This window comes from Arvicola amphibius, chromosome 14 (assembly GCF_903992535.2).
Source record: "Arvicola amphibius chromosome 14, mArvAmp1.2, whole genome shotgun sequence".
Lineage (NCBI taxonomy): Eukaryota > Metazoa > Chordata > Mammalia > Rodentia > Cricetidae > Arvicola > Arvicola amphibius.
The window spans coordinates 18931955-18951697 of NC_052060.1; the positions used below are offsets into that span (position 1 = coordinate 18931955).

At 41.4% G+C, this 19743-nt stretch overlaps 1 protein-coding gene across 3 annotated transcripts in view; it reads right to left on the reverse strand.

The window, feature by feature from the left end:
* Positions 1–212: 212 nt before the first annotated feature.
* Positions 213–19743, reverse strand: part of Ahcyl1 (adenosylhomocysteinase like 1) — a 34760-nt gene continuing 15229 nt past the window's right edge. The window contains exons 2-17 of one of the 3 annotated variants that reach the window (XM_038311967.2): positions 14658–14769; positions 12239–12382; positions 11068–11168; positions 10537–10639; positions 9365–9459; positions 8475–8581; positions 7554–7670; positions 7247–7310; positions 6276–6364; positions 5806–5876; positions 5406–5500; positions 5228–5326; positions 4790–4858; positions 4383–4461; positions 2574–2694; positions 213–2187 (exon numbers count right to left, since the gene is read on the reverse strand). In XM_038311967.2, the coding sequence (XP_038167895.1) occupies positions 2181–2187; positions 2574–2694; positions 4383–4461; positions 4790–4858; positions 5228–5326; positions 5406–5500; positions 5806–5876; positions 6276–6364; positions 7247–7310; positions 7554–7670; positions 8475–8581; positions 9365–9459; positions 10537–10639; positions 11068–11168; positions 12239–12382; positions 14658–14769 (1473 nt within the window). In that variant the 3' untranslated portion in view covers positions 213–2180. Of the gene's footprint in view, positions 2188–2569; positions 2695–4382; positions 4462–4789; positions 4859–5227; positions 5327–5405; positions 5501–5805; positions 5877–6275; positions 6365–7246; positions 7311–7553; positions 7671–8474; positions 8582–9364; positions 9460–10536; positions 10640–11067; positions 11169–12238; positions 12383–14657; positions 14770–19743 lie in introns of those variants that run through there. The other 2 variants (XM_038311968.1, XM_038311969.1) reach the window with 2 other exon arrangements.

Genomic DNA, 19743 nt, shown 5'->3' on the forward strand with positions numbered 1-19743 from the left:
AGTGGTTTAAGCCTATAGTCCCAGCTACAGGGAAGACTGAGTCAGGAAGACTTAAGCCAAGCAGTCTGAAGCCAGCTTATGAAAGCCAGACCTTGTCTTCAAATGGCTTGTCTCATCCTAGGAAATGGGGTCTAATGAAATTTTGCTATTTAACAAAAAACAAAACAAAAAAAACCCAAAAAAACAAAATCACACAAGACTACCAGCAAATCTTACATTTTAATTGACTTTAATGATTATTGCTCATCTGCAAGGATTAATATTGCATTCATTAAAAATCATTCAATACAAAATGAATATTTTCCTCCCAAGTTGGTCTCCACATGTTCCCTCTGATGCCAGACATTTTCCAGTGTCCTTTATTACATGGCTTGACAGAGACGAGCCCTTACCTATTATTCCTATGGACACAGTAATAGACACAGGACCAGAGGGCAGATTAGAGGACAGCAAGAACTGGGCCCCTTCCCTCTAGCACAGCTGACCAAATGGATACAGTGTTGTTGGCCAGGGTAAGTCCCTCCTGAATGTGGTGTTCTGACTGGCTGGTTAAGTGCCCTAGGAGCGGGGTCTTCAAATGTTAGCATATATAGAGAAGAAAGCATGGTCACATTGGCAAGGAACAAGAAGAGACTGGGTAGGGAGAAACGGGAGAGGAAAGGCAAAGAAGTTTTGGCAAGATAATTGTTCCCTGCTAAGAAGGTGCAGGGTAAAAGCTTTCTTTTCTTGTATTTCTCTTTTTGATGCCTGTTTCTCTAATCAGTGGAAAGAGAGACGTAAACATTTCTAGTACCTAGAATTAACGCATAACCCATCTTTGAAGGATCACAAGCTAGAACACGTTCAGGATTTAAAATCCTGGATAATTATATACTTAAAGCTTGTGAGCATGAAGCTCGTTTGACCATGCAGAGATACTGGCAAGCAGGGTGAGTGGCCTGGGAATAAATCTCTCTGATCATTAAAGGGCCTCTTGGAATTATCTTGGAACATGAATCAGGATGTACTTTCTCTACCAACTCTTTCTTAAGATCTCAGCTTATAATTTTCATTCATTTATTTTTTTGTGGCAAGTGTCAATCAAAGCGGCACCATGTCTATAAAACTAACACCAGACAAGGCCTACAGTTCTAGACATATTATATAGTTACATTTGTTTCACCTTGGCCCAATTTATCATTCTTTCTCTCCATCTATACAAACATCCCTTCAAATAGTTTAGGTTGCAGAAGCACAGCTGCCCACAAGTTTGCTCTTAAAGGATAAACCCTAAAGATGGGGCTCAGTGTTTTATACTGAGTAATGGCTCAAGAAATTGGCTGTCAGCATAAGCTGCATGAGGCAGAGCTAGGAAATTTTGCTTATGGCTCCAGTTCACTGATGCTATAAACTATGGGCTAGAAACACGAGGGGCTCATCAGAGTCTGAGACTAGTATTTTTCTAGCCTCACCTCTTCACACTTCACTTCAAAGGTTCAAGAGATATTGGTAACCACCTGAGCTGTTCCTCAGTGTCAACATAAAAATTTTCCTTAATTTAAAGAAATACAACAGAAATAAATGCTAAGGGACAAAATTCAACTTGATAGAATGCAGTTTAGTTAAAAACTACGAGAGAGACCGGTGGAAGGGCTGAACCTACTGAGTTTAACACACCTCTGCGCCAGACATGCCACCTTACACAGGAAACACGGCTTAGAGTTTCTAGGGGAAGTGGACATGCGCCACCTACATCTAACCTACCTGGCTGGAAGGACCATCCTGGCTCTTCTGAAGAAGTGAAAGAGCACTAGTTCCAGCAGCAAGGAAACTGGCTCTTTTAAGGCAATTTAGACACTGCAGATTGTTCCACATAGGAGATATCTTAGCATTTTTTGTTAATAAGATAATTAAATACAACCAAAGTCCCCAGAAATGGTTAAAGAATCGACTTTCTGGGCTGCAGAGTTAAACCTTTCTTTAGTGATTACAGTGAGAAACCTTCGACCTCAGTTTCACCTAAAGAGCCATGGAGCAAGTTTCTGTGTGGTCTGCAAAACTCAAATGATGAGATGAGAAAACAAAAATGAAATTATAGAAAAAAATCAAAAGGAAAGTAATAAGAAGAAAATAAAAGTTATCTTAAAAATACTCTATTAGAGTTGGGTGGTTCATGTGGACTCGTCACTGTAATACGTCCATTAGTATCTGAAAAGAGAGAGATGGACCAGTTAACATGCCTTCTATATGAGAATCAAGGGATCAGCTACAGTATCATCTCCAGCTTCCTCCCAGGGTGAGGCTCCCCTTCTAAAGCTTTAGAATACTCCTAGTTCTTTACATTTATTAGCAAATTCACAATTTCTCTACCTTATTAATCTGGTTTTCTACAGGGCTGAGGACTGAACCCATGGAGCGACTCCCTATGGTAGGCAAACACTGGACTCAACAACCTGGTCATTACCTTGCTAATTTGCAGTGGTAGCCTTATACTCTTCAATAGCAGGCATGACACACCTTTGCTGAAGAAAGCTGGCTGTGCTGGCTGATCTAACATTGGGGAGAAGCTCTTTATTGTTTTTTTTCCTAGTTACCTGTAATAATTAGGTTTGAATGGCCCATTTTTGTTTAGTCCCAGATACTTTGCTTGGTCATCTGTCAGTTCGGTCAGGTGGGCATCAAATGACGGCAGGTGCAAGCTGGCAACATATTCATCTAGGAAGAGAAAAGTAGCAGGGGAGCAGGAGACTTGTCAGATATCCCTCCTAGGATACACTCTTCCCCTCTATCTTCATTTCTTAAAGCCATTTAGGAAGACAACAAAAATGGAATAACCCTGAAAAAAAAACCCACAACTTGAAGTATTTGCTTAATTAAGAAAACTTTCAAAGCTGCATTTCTGGGAAGTTACCTCTTTTAGTCCCCACAAGGGCAGTAAAAGGCCATCTACCAGGTCAGCAAATGGGTGCCTCATACTTCTCCATCTTTCTCTGTCAGATTTAGGCTCCACCTGAGTGGTTACCATGTCATACACTATACTCAGCTTTCTGCGGCAACTTCCTTAACTAGATCAAACTATTGTTTAAATCATGAATCACAAAGACGATTCCGGCAGGTTCAAAAGAGCCTACTGTCACTGACATTTATTTAGGGTAAGATTCCTAAAGCTACAAATTTTAGGCTCATGGATTTCTTTTTTCTTTTTTTTTTTTTTTTTGGTTTTTCGAGACAGGGTTTCTCTGTGGCTTTGGAGCCTGTCCTGGAACTAGCTCTTGTAGACCAGGCTGGTCTCGAACTCACAGAGATCCGCCTGCCTCTGCCTCCCGAGTGCTGGGATTAAAGGCGTGCGCCACCACCGCCCGGCTAGGCTCATGGATTTCTAAGGCACATGTTTAGTACTGTTCCATAGATAAATTTCCCTAACTTTTATGAATACAACTTCTTAAAAAAAAAAATCTAGCGGCTAGAGACATGGCTCAAAAGTTAAGGCACTTGCTGTTCTTCCTAGACCCAGGTTTGATTTCCAGCACCCATATGGCAGCTTATTTGTAACTTCAGTTCCAGGCAATTTGATACCCTCTTTTGTCTTTGACAAGCAACAGGCAAGCCTGTAGTCAGAAATAGAGGTAGGCAAGACACCCATAAACATAAAAAATCAAAACACCCATATATATAAAAAAATTAAACAAAAATCCAAGAGCAATCATTTGAAGAAAAGAGAGTAAGAATTTTTTTTTAAACACGTATGCATCTTTTCCAGCATGTTTGGACCACATGTGTGTCCGGTGCTCATTAAGCCCAGAAGAGGGCACTAGGTCCCTTGGAACTGGAGTTACAGATGGTTGTGAGCTACATGCGGGTGCTGGGACCTGAACCTGGGTTCTCTGTAAACGCAGCAGGTGCTCATCACCACTAGCATCTGTCTCTCCAGCCAGCAAGCTGTCTTGTAGCTTAGTCAAGCATCTGGACTAGCTAAATGTATGAAGAAAGGCGAAGGGCTAGAGATGGTTTATGCCACATGAGCAAAGTTTACGTAGTCATACGGAGGTGCAGAAGGTTGAGAAAGAGAATGGATAGGACGACTTGTTTCTGTTTCTCTCACTTTGGTCTAGTCTGTACTTAGTTGCACTGAGAAATCTGATGAGCTCTGGAAGGATAAGAACATCTTCCTTATTTAGCTTAGATTCTACGATTCTGTAAAACACAGTATTGTTCTCATGTTATTACTCATAAAATATGGAGGCTCGTGGTGCTAACAGAACGCCTCCTAAGGCCAAGCATCTATTAGGCACTAGAAGAGCAATCAGAACCCAACTATATCCAGTGATTTTTTTTTTCAGGAAAGTCATTTCACAAAGCCATGCAGCCAACCAGGATGAGTGCAGGTTTCAGTTTCTACTCACCCATTTTCTTAGGAAGTAAGTACACATCCTGTTTGTAGCGCCCCTCAGGTGCATTGTAGAGTTCTATCAGTGCCAAAGCCTAAAGTGGGGAAGAGGACCAGGGAACAAAGCACTTCTGAGACAGGGACATAACAAGAAACTAGGTTTAACAGTGTTCATCCAGAGAGCACTCAGAACTCTGCCCTGAGATAAAAGGAGCTGATACAAGCGGAAGTGATGTTTTTGTTTAGTTTCTAACAAGACACACTAAATACAACTAAGCTGGACACTACAATTTCAGCTGAGCAGTCAATGCAGAGACACAATCAGAGGAGAAAGTGTGAGCCTCAACAACCTGGGACAAGTACAGTACTCTCATCAGAACCCTGACCTGTGCTGTGCCCAGCTCCACACATCTCACCACATACCTGTGTTGTAGCTGTGATGGAGAGAACAAAGGTAGGAACTGTGGAGCAGCTCAAATTGAGTAAACGACCCTGGGAAGGGAAGAGAGATGGGATGAGCTGCCGTCTTTCTCTCAGGTTCTCAGACACAGGAAGGAAAGACTTTACACTCTCTGCACTCCACTTGGAGAGGAAGAATTATAGTTTCAGATCAGGACTCCAAGCTTTAGCGCTTTACAAATCGGTGTGAAGGCTGAAATCAGTCAAGGGCAGGAAACAGTGTACGTACTTAGCAAAAGGGAGGTTTTCCTGAGTGCTTCTCTTTTAGGGGAGAGACAGTGGGGGAAACACACCTCTATCAGAAGACAGGACTCTGAGGAACATAGGTCCTAGTATTTCCCAGTGCCCCCATTCCTTACTCTGTGGATCTAGTACCCTGCCACAGTCTTCGGTGTGTGTTACCTCTGCAAGAAGGACAACTCGTTTGCCATCAGGCCAAATGACATGGTCCACCTGAGAGCGCACTCGCTCCCATGTTAGCTCTGGAGTGCGGAGGCTGGTCTGGAAGGAAGAACAGTTAGTCCGTTGTGGCTCTAGTGAAATGCAGGCAAAAGCACAGCTCTAACGGAAGAAACCTCACCACATCGATTTCCGTGTTGGAGTGGCCCATATTGCAGACGATGCAACTATTTTTCATTCGGTCCAAATGCTCCCGTGTCACTACATTCTTATTTCCTAAAATAAAGAAGAGTGGCTGAAAAAGAAGATGTTGGGCACTTCAAGTACCATTTATTTCCAGTTAGAACCCGGGAGACATCTGCTTCCATAAAAGAGCTTGCACACACTGTGAGAAAGATATGTATAACAAAATATGAAAAATCACCAAGGGAAAAAGCTCTTTCCTTTGGAAAATATAAAAGTTCTGAGAACTTACTCTAAGTCTGAGACTTCATACAGACAGGTATTCCCTTCTGTGTCCCTTTTGAGATTCAGCCTGAGAGTTAACTTTGCTCTACATGTACCAAGGCACTGATACTCACCTGTGCAAGTTATTACAACATCGACCTGCCGGATGACTTCATTTAGCTTCACCACCCTGAACCCATCCATGCTGGAAGGAAAGAAGTAACACTATAAGCAAAGCAAAGTGTGTGTGTGTGTGTGTGTGTGTGTGTGTGTGTGTGAGACACTGATAAAACTTTCTGAAATGATCACGAAATTAGAAAACAAAATCTCCTTCTGAGGTAAAAGATAACATTATTTCCCAGAAACAATAAGTGATAAGTTATACTATACTGCATACATACTGGCTCCTGCAGAGCCCCAAGATTCTACACAGGAAGAAAAAAAATGTCAAGAGGCCCTAGAATTAGTGTGAAGGGAACAAAGCCATATTACTCTTCTCTTCCTGGGAGACTTTTACGAAAAACAACCAAGTGATTCAATCATTAACTCTCAGAAATAAAAAGCACCTATATCAAATCTAATAGACTCATTACTCTAGCCTTACCAGGCTTGCAGAGCACAGATGGGGTCAATTTCTGTGATGTAGACAATTGCTCCAAGGGCCTTGAGAGCAGCACAGCAGCCCTTTCCTACCTGCAAAACACAGGAAAGGCCAAGTTGCCAGGTCTAGTAAGACATGATCACTGGGGGCAGACAGGTTTTGAGGAGGTAGGAATTAGTCTTCTTTGAATTACTCATCATTTAAGTGAACACTCCAACCCAGCTGGAGCAGAGAGAAACCTAAACCAGGTTGTAAACTTCAATTAGAGATAATTTAGTAGACATGTTGTAACAAGAGTGGGAGAGAGGGAGGCTTTGGGTAACAGTTACCATTATGGAAACAAGACAGAACAAGAACAACTCTGAGTTCTTACTGCATAAAAACCCAGTGAACTCACTTGTAATGTGTCCACTCAATAGCCAGCAGCCCAAGAACTTTAGTGGACCATTGCTGAAGACAATAAAACTTCCTAGACCCTATTCCAGTTTAGAGACAGTCAACTATAATGTCACGTCAGTTTCTCCATTCTAATGCAAGTCATAAAATGGGGACAAAATGTTACTTATTCACTTGAATTGTATTTCATAAAAGGTTATAACTAGGGAAGCAATAATGCTGACATCAATCAGTAAGAAAAACTGGCAAAATATGAAAATTCAATACATTCTATAACTTTAATTTACAAATATGAAGAAGACTTTTGCCACTATTTTCTTTTTCTTTTTTCTTGGTTTTTCAAGACAAGGTTTCTCTATGTGGCCCTGGCTGTCCTGGAACTCACTTTGTAGCCCAGGCTGGCCTTGAACTCACAAAGACCCCCTTCCTCTCTTCCCGAGAGCTAATGTTTGCAAGCACAGTATGGAAAAACACTCTGACCAATTCATCAACGTTTCCAGACTGACTCCTTCACCCAGTGTTTCTATTAAGCCCTTCTGATAAGAAAAATACAGAGATACAGGGGCCCAGCTATTTACCTCACCATAACCACACACCACCACTTGTTTCCCACCAAACATCACATCTGTGGTCCTCTTCAGGCTGTGGAAAAAGACAAGGACTCAACTCAAACATTAATAGCAACTCAGTCCCTTTGTACCAAATTAAAGCGTAGGGCAATGCCCAAGAGAAATTCAACTGGAAGCTGGCTGAGGTCACTGTGAAACAGGCCCTTTAATGACATATAAAGGAGGGAGATCAGAGGCAAGCTGTAGGTATCAGACTAACATGTCAAACAAATCCCACTGGTTCCCTACAAGTCTGAATATACACATTTGAACATACCCATCCAAAATGGATTCTCGGCAGCAGTACAAGTTATCAAACTTCTGTTTGGTAACAGAATCATTGACATTCATGGCTGGAACACAGAGCTTGCCAGCTTTGGAGAGCTGATACAGCCTAAAGGGAGAAGAAGCCACAAAAACAAATACATACCAAGTTAGGTGATAAAACAGTACACGGCAAAACCTGCTTCAAATTCCATACTGCCCTCCTTAGTGTTGGTTATCACCCAAGTCTTATTTATTTGGAAACATGATTATCTTGTCATTTCTCAACTCATTTCTTCTATATTTACCTTTTAATTTTGGAAGGAAAATAAACATTTTCAGTTGAAATAATTCACTGCTCTTCCACAAAGGGAACATTATATCTTTAGGCCAGCATTTTTCTAGCTTTAAACACTCATGTCTACTTCTGGTAAACAAAGATTACAATGATTTTGATGTGGTTTCCTGTGTCTGTGAGAGCAATCATGTGCAGTGTACCCCAGTAGAGCAATACTCCTAGATATCATTTAGTCATCTCCACCAAGCCAAGAGTGCATCTCCAGTTTTACTTTTTCTTGCATCACATGTAGTTTTGCAACAGGCTTTCCCCTCCATATTTAAAATGTAAGACTATAATACAACATTGAGTACAATTTTTCCAAGACACAATATTCGCTACACCCCTTCCCCCAAATAATTGATAATTAATTACTCAGTGGAATAAATGGGAGGTAAAAAAAATGTGAATTAGAATCTGGAAAAAAAATTCCTTCTAAGGCAACTTTGATTTTCAAAAGTAAAAACTCAGTTTTATCCAAGGAAGACACTCCCACTTAGTTATTTTAAGTCTGAAACACAGCCCTAAAGCCTAGGAGAGACCAGAAGAATTTGATGAGGCAAGGACACAAGGGGCAGCTACTCCAGAATCTGTTACCTGTGAACACCAGTCACGCTCTCTTCCACAATGCCTCGGATCTTCTTAAACACGTTTGGATACTTCTTATAAACCCAGTGGGTTAAGTCTCCCCCATCATCCAGGATCTACAGAACAGCCAGAAGACTTCTATGGGCATTCAGGCTGCTAGAGCTAGGGGGAACTTTGAGCCCACTTTCTACACTAGTGAGAGAGCCCTGTGTGTCTTGGAAGAGCACTTCTTAAAGATCCACAGAGTAGGCTTAGACAGTGGAACAGTTAAATCTATTGGTGTAAAGTGGTTAAAAGAATTCCTAAATGTGTTCTGGGCTACAGTGGAAAGATTTTGTTTTGTTTTGAAGATTGGATCTTGCTATGTTGCTCAGGCTGGTCTAAAACTCCTGAGCAAGGACTCCTCCTGCTTCAGCCTCTCATGCTGGGATTACAGGCATGCACAACCATGCCCAGCTACAGTAAACAAATTTTACAAATCATGGACTCATTTTCAGTCTAGCTGAAATATGCAGCTCCTCTGAATGCAGAAGGAGAGCTGGGGCAAGAAGGGAAGAAATAAACGTCCTACTCCAAAGAGGGACCACATCACTTCCTTCTGTTCATTTTGCTGTGTTTTCAGCCATGTCCACCTAAGCTTACCCTTCCCCCACATTTCCATTCAGTACTCAGAGACTTTTTTCCTTTCCTTTCCTTTTTTTTTTTGGTGCTGGAGATTGAATCCAGGGCATTGTGTGCCTCAGACCCATACCGAGTAGGTATTGTGTTATAAACACTTTAGCAATAGAGCCAGTAAATAAGATCAAACATACAAAATAATATATTTAGGGAACCACGTTTTAAGGGAGAAAAGGAAATAAATCCATAGTCAAAAGTATGGAATGGACATGAATTATTACCATGTTAGCTTGCCACCCATCCATGTTGACACAGCGGTCAATGCACCACCAGAAATCATCTTCTGACTCGCCCTTCCAAGCGAACACTGCAACTCCTATGGAGACAAAAATAAATCAGCTATCTTCCTTTGAGGTGCATCCTACATCAGCACCACCTTCTGAAATCCATGTGAAGAATGGAAGACAAGAAACAGTTCTAAAGATGAAACTTAAAAGAGAAACAGTAAAATCAAATAGTACTCTCAGTTTAGAAATTACTTTAGTTAAGAATTAAGAGATTTTTGTTTTAAAAATATCTTGAAGCCATAAAGGCCAATTTTACTTTATACTGCATCTTAAGGAGGAAAAATTAAATATGTAAAACAAAGCTCCTTCTAGAACACTTGTACATCAGCAGACAGCTCAAAAATAATGTAAATGTTCAATGAGGAAGTAAAATTCTGTGGCTGTATGAACGAACGATGCAGTCAGTTTTCAGAGACAAGAAAAATTACTTCTGAAAATGCAACGTTTAGGTTATAAAAACGTACACATACTAAGATTTGGCTCACCAATATAATGCATAGAAAGCAACTTGCCAAATCTTTGGTTATTTTGAATTTCCTAAATCTTCTACAATAAACTTTTATCAGGAAAGAATTAGACCAAGCCCTAGAGTGTGAGTTTCTGAAGAGCCTAAGGTGGTGGCAGGTCCTTAGACAAACTCCATGCGGATGGGCTTCTGAATGTTCTAACAATAAAAATTTATTTAAATTAATTAAACTCATCAGCACATACATTTTAGTGTACTAATGAGTATTAAATAAGCAATTAACTATCAATATAAAAGACCCTGTTCATAGTATTCTGCCAAAATTGATAAAACTTTTGAGATCAGCAGAACCCACAGTTTAATCCATTTGACATTAGAATTGGGCATCTCCTTTTTCTTTTTTTAAGTATACCTTGATTTTAGCATAAATTTCTTCCTTCTCTCCACCCCTCTGGTGGCGTTGGTATGGAATTCACTGTTGTGCCGCATGTCAGGGAAACAGTTCATCTCGGAGCTTCATCTCCAGCTCTGTTGTTTTAAGACTGTTCAAGTTTACAGTTCCCAGAATACACGGTATAATGGTAATTTTGGCATATATTTAATTACCTGAAGCAAAGCCGGTAAAAAAGTGGGAACTTACCAGCTTCAGCCAGTGCTGCAGCTACTTCATTCTGAGTTGAATAGATGTTGCAAGCAGACCAGCGACACTGGGCCCCCAGGGCGCAGAGTGTCTCGATCAATACCTGTGTGAGTGAACAGAGAGACAGGGTGAGAAGAGTGGGGCTATGCAGGAGCAGGGGACAATCTCAGCGAGAACATGGCATCTATACCTTCACAGCAGCTGGCCCTACACTGGAGAGTTACACCAAAGTTCAATGCAGCTGTGTGGCACAATGTTACTTAACTATATCTGAAAGACATATTCCTAAAAGTCTTTGAACATTTTTATAACAATCATTTTACATCCTCCTACGCCAGGTGTGCTAAAAATGGGCTTAGTATATGAACAAAAGTAAAGCATGCTCCATGGCTGGACGGGGGTGGGGTCCCAGTCTATTTAACAGCACTTGGATTCGCTAGGTAGAAAGGAAAGGCATGATTATTTTTAATTAAAAAAAATGTTTTCTTCCTCTTATATTACAAGTCCTCTGTTTTCTTCCAATAAACTTACCGCTGTCTGGGCTGTGATGTGTGTACAGCCTACTATTTTAGCACCAGCCAAAGGCTTCTCTCCCTGAGCACGTTTCCTGAGTGAAATCAGAGCAGACATGTCTGTGGAAGAACAAAGGATCTGAGCAAGGTCCACACCACCAACACCATTTGATCCTGCCCAGCCACAGTCAGGGCTGGGTACATGGTGAGATGGGGTAGAAATGCCAAGTGTATTTCCCTGATGAGGAGAATTGGAGAGTTACAATATTGCTTCTGCTTTATATATACAAGGACTGAGAAGAGAATGAATTAAACTTTCAAAACTGGCCAAAGTAGACAGTGAGTCTCCCCAGAGGAGAGGGAAGTAGTTAGATAGATTTCTTTTTTTTTTTTCTTTTTTTGGTTTTTCGAGACAGGGTTTCTCTGCAGCTTTTTTTAGAGCCTGTCCTGGAACTAGCTCTTGTAGACCAGGCTGGCCTCGAACTCACAGAGATCCACCTGCCTCTGCCTCCCGAGTGCTGGGATTAAAGGCGTGCGCCACCACCGCCCGGCTAGTTAGATAGATTTCTATACATTCTCATCAAACCAGGAGGAATGACTTTGATTTCGGGAGAAGACTCTTGCAGTAATTTCTGTTGTCTTACCTTAGCCTGTCAAGCTTGCAGTATTGAACATACCTTCAACATGAAACAAAACAAAACAAAAAAACCAGAAGAGCAGAGACCCCTGGAGTAGAGTAGTGTGGAATAGAGAAACCAAGATTCAGCTGACTGTCAGTCACCTTTACTTTGTTCCAGTAGAGGGTGCCTAGGACTTAAGGAGCCCCAGGCTACCTCAACCTTAGCTTAGAGCCCTGCCACATCAGCTACTTCTGGGGAATGTGGCTCTCTGGTCTTGGCAGCTACAAAAATACCCCACACAACTAACCACTATGTTGTGATCCGACACTTGCTGACTACGCACTGTTGACCTGCGAATATGGTGGCATGACGAGGAAAACAGAAACCACTCTGTAATTAGCACACACTGGGAAAAGGAAAACAAACGTAAGAATCCTAAGGCTCAGTTTCCATACAGGGAGAAGTGTTTATCCAAAGCAAGAAACTGTCCTTTCCAGGACACTGCACTTGCCCAGGTCTTGTAAGGAGTGCAAAGGGTGCTTCTGGTCCACCACTCACTCCCCTCTTTACCTTGCTCTGCAATCTCAATCTCCCGACGTCCAAACTCTGCCTGCTTGATGTTCTTCACACAGAAATTGCTGCTGCCCTTCGAGTTGGTTTGCTGCTTCTCTCGAGGGGAAACCTCATCATCTGAACTATCTGTGTAGGATGCAGCTAGAGCCAGCCAAGAAACAGAGAGAGAAAAACCTCATTGGTCCAAATTCCACTGAGTGCAGTCCCCTAGGGACTCTCATTTAAGTGAAGAGAACAATTTTAATTGCAGGTCCCTTTGACGCCATCAGTTTTGCTCCTCTAGGCTCTAACAGCTGGTGTGAATGAAGCTGCATCTCTCAGCACTGCAGCTCCTTCACCCTCGGGTCTAATCCTGTACATAACAGTAACTTGGCTCATCTGGACTGTAACCAGATCCTGAAAAAGATGGAGTAACAGGAATAAGAAATGTTCTTTCTAGAGATCACGGGTTCTCACACTTACACTTGTTCCCTGGCCAAAGTTTCCATTTGGTAGGTTTCAGGAGGTACTCAAGAGACAGCATTTCCAATAAGTTTCCAGGTGCTGCTCCTGAGAATGACTGATAAGACGAAAGGAATTCTTAAGGGATTTTATACCAGGCTGTGCTCAAGGAATACAGAAAGGACAGAAAACAAGCAGATCTTTCTGACAGCTTTGAGGAAAAAGTCTGTCAAGAAGGTAAGTCTGACATAAAAGCTTCACCTAAGATTTACGTCCGTCTATCCCCAGCTGTGCAATAGGATCTACAGTCACTCATCACCTCTCCAGTCACATCTCCTCTCTGAACTGAACATTTTCCTGGTCAGCATTCTGGCTACTGGACTGAGGCTCTCTTACTGACTTCCACAGATATGTCTTCCAAAGGGACAGAAGCCCAGGCAACACATAAATGCTACTATAGGCCATTTTCCCCACTCTAACAATTCAGCTGTTACTAAGCTTTAAAAACTGTTCTAAGGGTTTCTGTAAGATGACCGTCAAGACCTTTGAAGATTTCATGCATTCTATCTCCTCTTTCCTTACAAAACTCAGTTTTTCACATAAAATTTCCTTGTCTGTTACCTGTAACTGCTCTGCTTATAACACTAATTTAGTTTGTCACTTCAAGATACCTTTTTATTTATGATAGCATTGTATTTGGGATTGTTTCTTGTGTGTTTTAGCCCCCACAGAATCCATACAATCATTTATCTCAGTTTATCCTGTATATCTATATTTGTTCTTGCTTGCCTGTCCTGCCTATATTGGTTGGGTTATCAGTGGCACAGGAAAGAGAACATTTTCTTTGATAATTACTTTTTTACATTCCTTAAACCTCTCATCCAGCCCTTAAAGTTAATAATACAATGCAAACAACACTATTAAGAGACAATGAAGGGCTTTCCAAACAAATCCTTCATTAACTTTAATAGCAATCTGGACTTTGGACAAACCTCATTAAGCTGTTCCTTCTGTTGAATGATGAAGGAGTGGTACCGATACCTCTAATGTTTCCTCCAGTACCCATTTTCTAAGATTCAAAAGCTTCTGGGCATGTACGTGAGCCCAGAGGTCAGTCTCAGTCTCAGCTGTTTCACTGTGGGAACCTTTTGTTGTTGTTTCCTTCCTTCCCTCCTTCCCTCCCTCCCTCCCTTTTTTTTTTTTTTTTTTTTTTTTTTTTTTTGACATAGGCTTCCTCATTGAGTACTGGAGCTTAATGATTCAGGTTAGAACAGGCAGTTGGCCAGTCAGTGACTCTAGGAATCTTCTTGTCTTCCTAGTACTGGAATTACAAGAATGCATCACCACACCTGGCTTTTTAGGTGGGTGCTGAGGATTGAACTCAGGTTCTCATGCTTGCATAAATCCTATACTGAGCCATATCCCCAGCCTTTCCAGTTACTCTTTAATACCTTCTCTGCGGCTGAGACAGGCACAATTTAACTAGAACAAACACTTTCTATAGATGGCTAAGATAGGAGAGGAAGCTGCTGGAGCCACATTATAATACTTTGTATCTTCCCATTCCAGACGTTAACAGGGGAAGACACTGCCAACATAAAGGGTAATCTTGTACATAAAGGAGACAAAATACCAGTTTTGTTGTCATAATTCAAGCAGTCTTAGTGACAAAGAGAAAAACACAGGTGGAAGGGAGTATTTTATACAAAGAACTTATGTTTAAAAGTGTATTTCTTTTTAAATGCCAGTTCTGAAAGCCAAAATACTACTGATTCTACCCTTACTAATGTGGACATAGCAACTTACCAAAACCACCAACTGGGCAATGCTCACAAACCACACAGAAACAGGCTGGGAAAGAAAGTCTCAACAAAAGCATCTTCGCTACAAGTCTTGCTGGGACGGATTTCCAGTCTAGACAAGTGAAGAGCACTAGGCAGTGACCAGGGAGAGAGGACATGAAGTTCACGCCTACCTGAACTGTAGCTGTCTGTGGAGGACTGGGAGATGGAACGGGACAAAGACCTCCGGCCAGTCTTAGTAGGGAATTTGGTGAACTCCTGCATGTCATCAGCAAACTGGATTTGCTAAAAGAGAAAGGTAAAAAGCTGAAAACTTAGTACAAGGGAATCCTATGGGTTTTATTTATCATGAGTGTGTGTGCAGATGAGCACACACACCTGGAGTCAGAGGACAAACTGTGGGAGTCAGTTCTCTCCCTCCAGCATGTGGGCCCCAGGGATGGAACGTAAGTTGTCAAGCTCGGTGGCAGGCATATTTACCCCAAGTCATCTTGTTGGTCCAATGTATTTCATTTTCTAAGGCCATACACAAACTTCCTCCAAAGTCAACATTATCATGTAGTTCCTACTATGCCAGCAATTCTCATCGGAAAGGAGGTGGCAACAAGGTGGCTTTTTGACCCTCTTTTAAAGACCAGCTACTGTTGCTTCCCAATCGTTTCAGTCTTGGATTGGAAGGGGAGCAGGGTAATTCTGAAAGCCAATTTATTTTAGTAACGATTCAATTTTACCAAATTTTCTTCATTAAGTTTCTTCCTTCCCTTTTATATAATCTTCACCACTAAACTCTTTACCCTTTCTCCCAATTCTATCAGAAAACAAATATAATCTCTATCTGTTTTTTGCTCTAAGTCTCTTCTTGCATATTCTTCTTCTGAATTTGGCAGTGTGGCCTTGCTTTTGGATAGAATGCTTAGCAATGGCAAAACATATTAAAGTGTTAATATCACAGTCCAGTTATGCATCTGTATTCCATAAAACCAATGTAGTATTGCCAGAGTTTTCTAGACCCAGTAAAAATTTAAAATATCTTTCCTACACAATATAAACAGCCTGATCATTACCACTTGTCAGCTAGAAAGAGTAAACCAGGAACTAGAGCCATCACTCGGTAGTCAAAGCCCTAGTTGCTCTTCTGGAGGACCTGGCCTCCTCTGATCCCCAGCACCCACATGACAACTAACAGCTTCACCTAAGGCGATCCAATTCCCTTTTGGCCTCTGAAGGCACTGAACTCACCTCGTGCACATACACGCAAAACACTCATATACACAAAATAATAAATTTAGAAGATTAAGAGCTACATTGATTACAGCTGCACCACTTCCCCTTCTGAAACACCCATCCTCTGCTGGGGTGGTACCAGACTGCAGTATAAGAACCAAGCTTTGGTCTGAGGCCTTGGCACAAACAGTTAGTATGATCAAAAAAAAAAAAAAAAAAAAAAAAAAAAAAAAAAAAAACACAGAACTGGTAAGGTCTCTACAGTCACAAAGGAGCAAACAAAAGGACACTGGGTTGTTTTCAACTTTCCTTTTTTGTTTGGTGTGTGTGTTTTCAACTTTCTAACTAGCATGGTTCCCACCGAGAACAGAATCAAACAACAGGCAAGAGACAGAAACCTGGGTGTATTTGTTTAGAACTCATCTTGGTTCAATATCTACCTGGGAAGTCTTTTCTTTAGGCAACTCTGACACAAGGAAGGAAGACAGCCCACAGCCTATTTTGTTAAGCCTAAAAACAGACACTGAAGGTTTAAAGAGCAACACATCCAGAAGCAGGCAAACATGCAGGAGGCATTTAATAAACATCTGCAGAATGAGTGAATCGCTAAAACGCCTTTCTCGTGTAATATCAAATTAAGCTTTAAAGATAAACAATCACAAATCAAGCTGAGCCACATATATTATACCAGAACATGGTTAACAAATATCTTCATGCAGCCCAAGACATTTCTTACTTTTGTGTTAATTTAAACCTTAAATACACTAAATATTAAATGTACAATTGCTTTTCAGAAAGAAAAACAAACAAAAAACTAAACCCTCAACTCACTGAGATGGCCACAAGTCAGCATTTGCTTACTAAGTAGAATTTTCAATTACATGTTCACATGACTTCTCCAGTCAGCAAGATGCAAGTCAAGGAGAGTTGACCAAGTAATGAATTTCAACCTAACAGGCAATTACTCTGAAAAGAGTACCGCCAAGAGCCCATCAGTGGTCTTAACAGATTCCAGAGGCAGCACTTCCTCCCGCAGTCTCCCTGTTGCTGGCAGGGGCAGCCTGTTCGGAAGTGCTCTCTGCTCCAGGCTGTTAAGATTCCCTCTCCTGTTCATCTGTTTTCAAAAGGTTCTGGGCAGGTTTCCAGATACCACCTACGTGGTGGTGAGGTGGGGGAGGAAACTTCAGTAACACTTGCAGATTTTTAGATAAAAAATAAAGAGAAGCAGTTGTAGAATGCTAGAAATATTTCTTCAGCAACCTAAGAACTGAATTAATAGGCATAATCTCTCCTTGTATTATTAATAAAGCTTATCAGCAGCCTAAAGCTTAGCAAGATCTTTCCCATCTAAAAATATTAGACTGTGGCAAGCAGTACTCCTAATATGCCATCTCTCAAATAATGGATATGGTCCACATTTGAAGTAGGCCATGGCATAGTGTGGACAGCTGTCCATAAGGTACCCAGCAGCGTGCAAACGCATGCTACCCCTGCCCTCTGAACTACAAGCTGCAGAGACTGTCTCACAGCAGCTCTTACAGAATGCGGTGGCTCTGCCAGTTTCATCCAGGAGTCTAACTCTTTAGGGTCTTACCAGCTAGCAGCTGTTTCCCCCTCAGTGGAAAGTATCCTTGCATGTTGTTCACCTTTATGCTGTAAATAAGGATCCTGGTGCCAAAAGCAATTTCTGGATGTCATAGTTTCTAGCAAAATCAGATCTAATAGCAGCTTTCTGTTTGGACTAGATTCAGTGTATTTAAGTGAAAAAAAAAATGGTATTTTGGATAAAAGGAAAAACAAAGACAACTGTAAAAGTGTGTTGTATTTCTTCTTCTTCTTCTTCTTCTTCTTCTTCTTCTTCTTCTTCTTCTTCTTCTTCTTCTTCTTCTTCTTCTTCTTCTTCTTCTTCTTCTTTTCTTTTCGAGACAGGGCTTCTCTGTAGCTTTGGAGCCTGTCCTGGAACCAGCTCTTGTAGACCAGGCTGGCCTTGAACTCACAGAGATCCACCTGCCTCTGCCTCCCGAGTGCTGGGATTAAAGGTGCACCACCACTGCCTGTCTGTATTACTTCTTATCATGATTTTACTGGTGTTTTTCCAAATCTAAAGCTTTAAGAAACACCAATTCAAACATGCGATATTAAGCATAGGACGGGAAGAAGGAAAAACAGAGAAAGTGCAAGCACAGAGTCCCCCTCTCATGCTAACCACACATCTGAGAAATGCTAGGCTAGACAGACCCAGTCTCCAAATAACACATCCAGATGCAGATGTCTACTTGCTGTGTCTTAAACCCAATTAAACATCACGTCAGTACAGTGCACTATTTTAAAGCATTACTTATGATGGTTGGCTGACTTCTGTCTAGTACTCAGGCTCATTTAGAAACAGCTACTTTACATATTCATTAGAGGTGGGTGTGATGACAGTAAGCTACAAGACTGGTAGAGAACTTACCCAAGACAAAGGGAACACAGGCAACCCCAAAAGTTATCAACCTCAAGAGAAAAACAACTGTAATTGTTTAACTGATCTTAACATTTTTTACCATCAGAAGTTGAATTTAATTTTGAAAATGTATGGCCTACACACTCATAAGCATAGCTCAGTCGCCCTTTCTCCTTACCATAACCTTATTCCATTTTTCCTTCTCTCTGCTGAATTAAAAAGAAATTAAAAGCTACCAGAGCCCTAGTATAACCCTATGGCTAAGTGACAACTATGAGGACAATATATATAGTGCATTATATTCTTTTAGTCAACATATTCACTTGTCACTAAATACCCATGTCACCCGAGGAGAGATCTACGTGAGAAACAAGGGCCTCTAGATCTGTGTCTGGCTCTGCCTGCCATGCGATGTGAAGAGACGGCTTTGTCACTAGCTCTCACTCCTCCTCTAGGACGCCCGCTACTGTAACACACACAAAACTGAAGTCGACTTGTCACACACCTGAGCTGTGTGGGAGGACCAGGCTTTCTTAATACTGAGACGACTTGAGAGGCCAGTATCCTTTTCTGGTTCTGAGACATTCAAAAATATATACATCCTATCCCATTGCCTTCCCTAGCATATTGTGCACAGAATTTTGCTGCTTTTGAAGTTATGAGTAACATATTTCTTAGGTAACAGCACTGAGCCATTTAGACTATCAGAAACTAGAAATTTTAACAAGGTAATTACTAAGACGTGCATTAAAACACTTTCTAAAACTCCTACACCTTTTCTAATCCCTTTTCCACATGTCTTCCTGCTAATTCTAATCTACTCCCAGCCACTCCCTTCTCAAAGAAAAAAGAAAGTCATGACAGTTAGCCCAGACAGAAGCAGCACCTTTTCTTGACTCTTAGCAGAGATCATTTTAGAAGCATTCCCATTTTAGAAGCAACAACAATGAACACCAATGTTGTAAAACAAGAAAATACCCAAGTTTACCTCAATTAGATAAAAGTGGTTTCCTTATGAAGGATCTTTTCTTTCCAATACCCTGTCCTCAAACACATCCACCAGAGAATAAGGATCTAAAAGACATCACCTTTGGGATACAGACAGCCTCTTCTTTCATTTCCTACTGCAGAAATCAGTTTTCTGAGACTCAGCAGGTTTTTTGCTATTTCCTGTCTTCCTTCTGTCTCAAGTTTAAGCTCTCAGTCTTCCCAGATGGGGTCTGACTTTCTAGGAAGGGGTGAGTGGGCAGGCTGACTAATCACAACACACATCTTCCACTTACTCTTCGGGGTCTCAGCAGTCACCAGTAACACATACTACTAGAATCCAATTCCACAGCCAGACAGAATATCCCCTTCAAGGAACTCAATGTGATGCCATCAAGGCTGGTTGGTGTGAGGAAGGAGGAGGTACTACCAAGGCCATACAGCCAAGTCACTGAAATCATAGAGACAATGCTGGAAAAATTACCATAGCACAAGTGGTCTCACCATCGGCCACTACCCCTTTCCTTCAAGAGACAACTCTTCACTGGCCTTGACTATCTCCCTAGGGCTGCAGTCAACCAAGGAATTGCCAACTAGAGGTA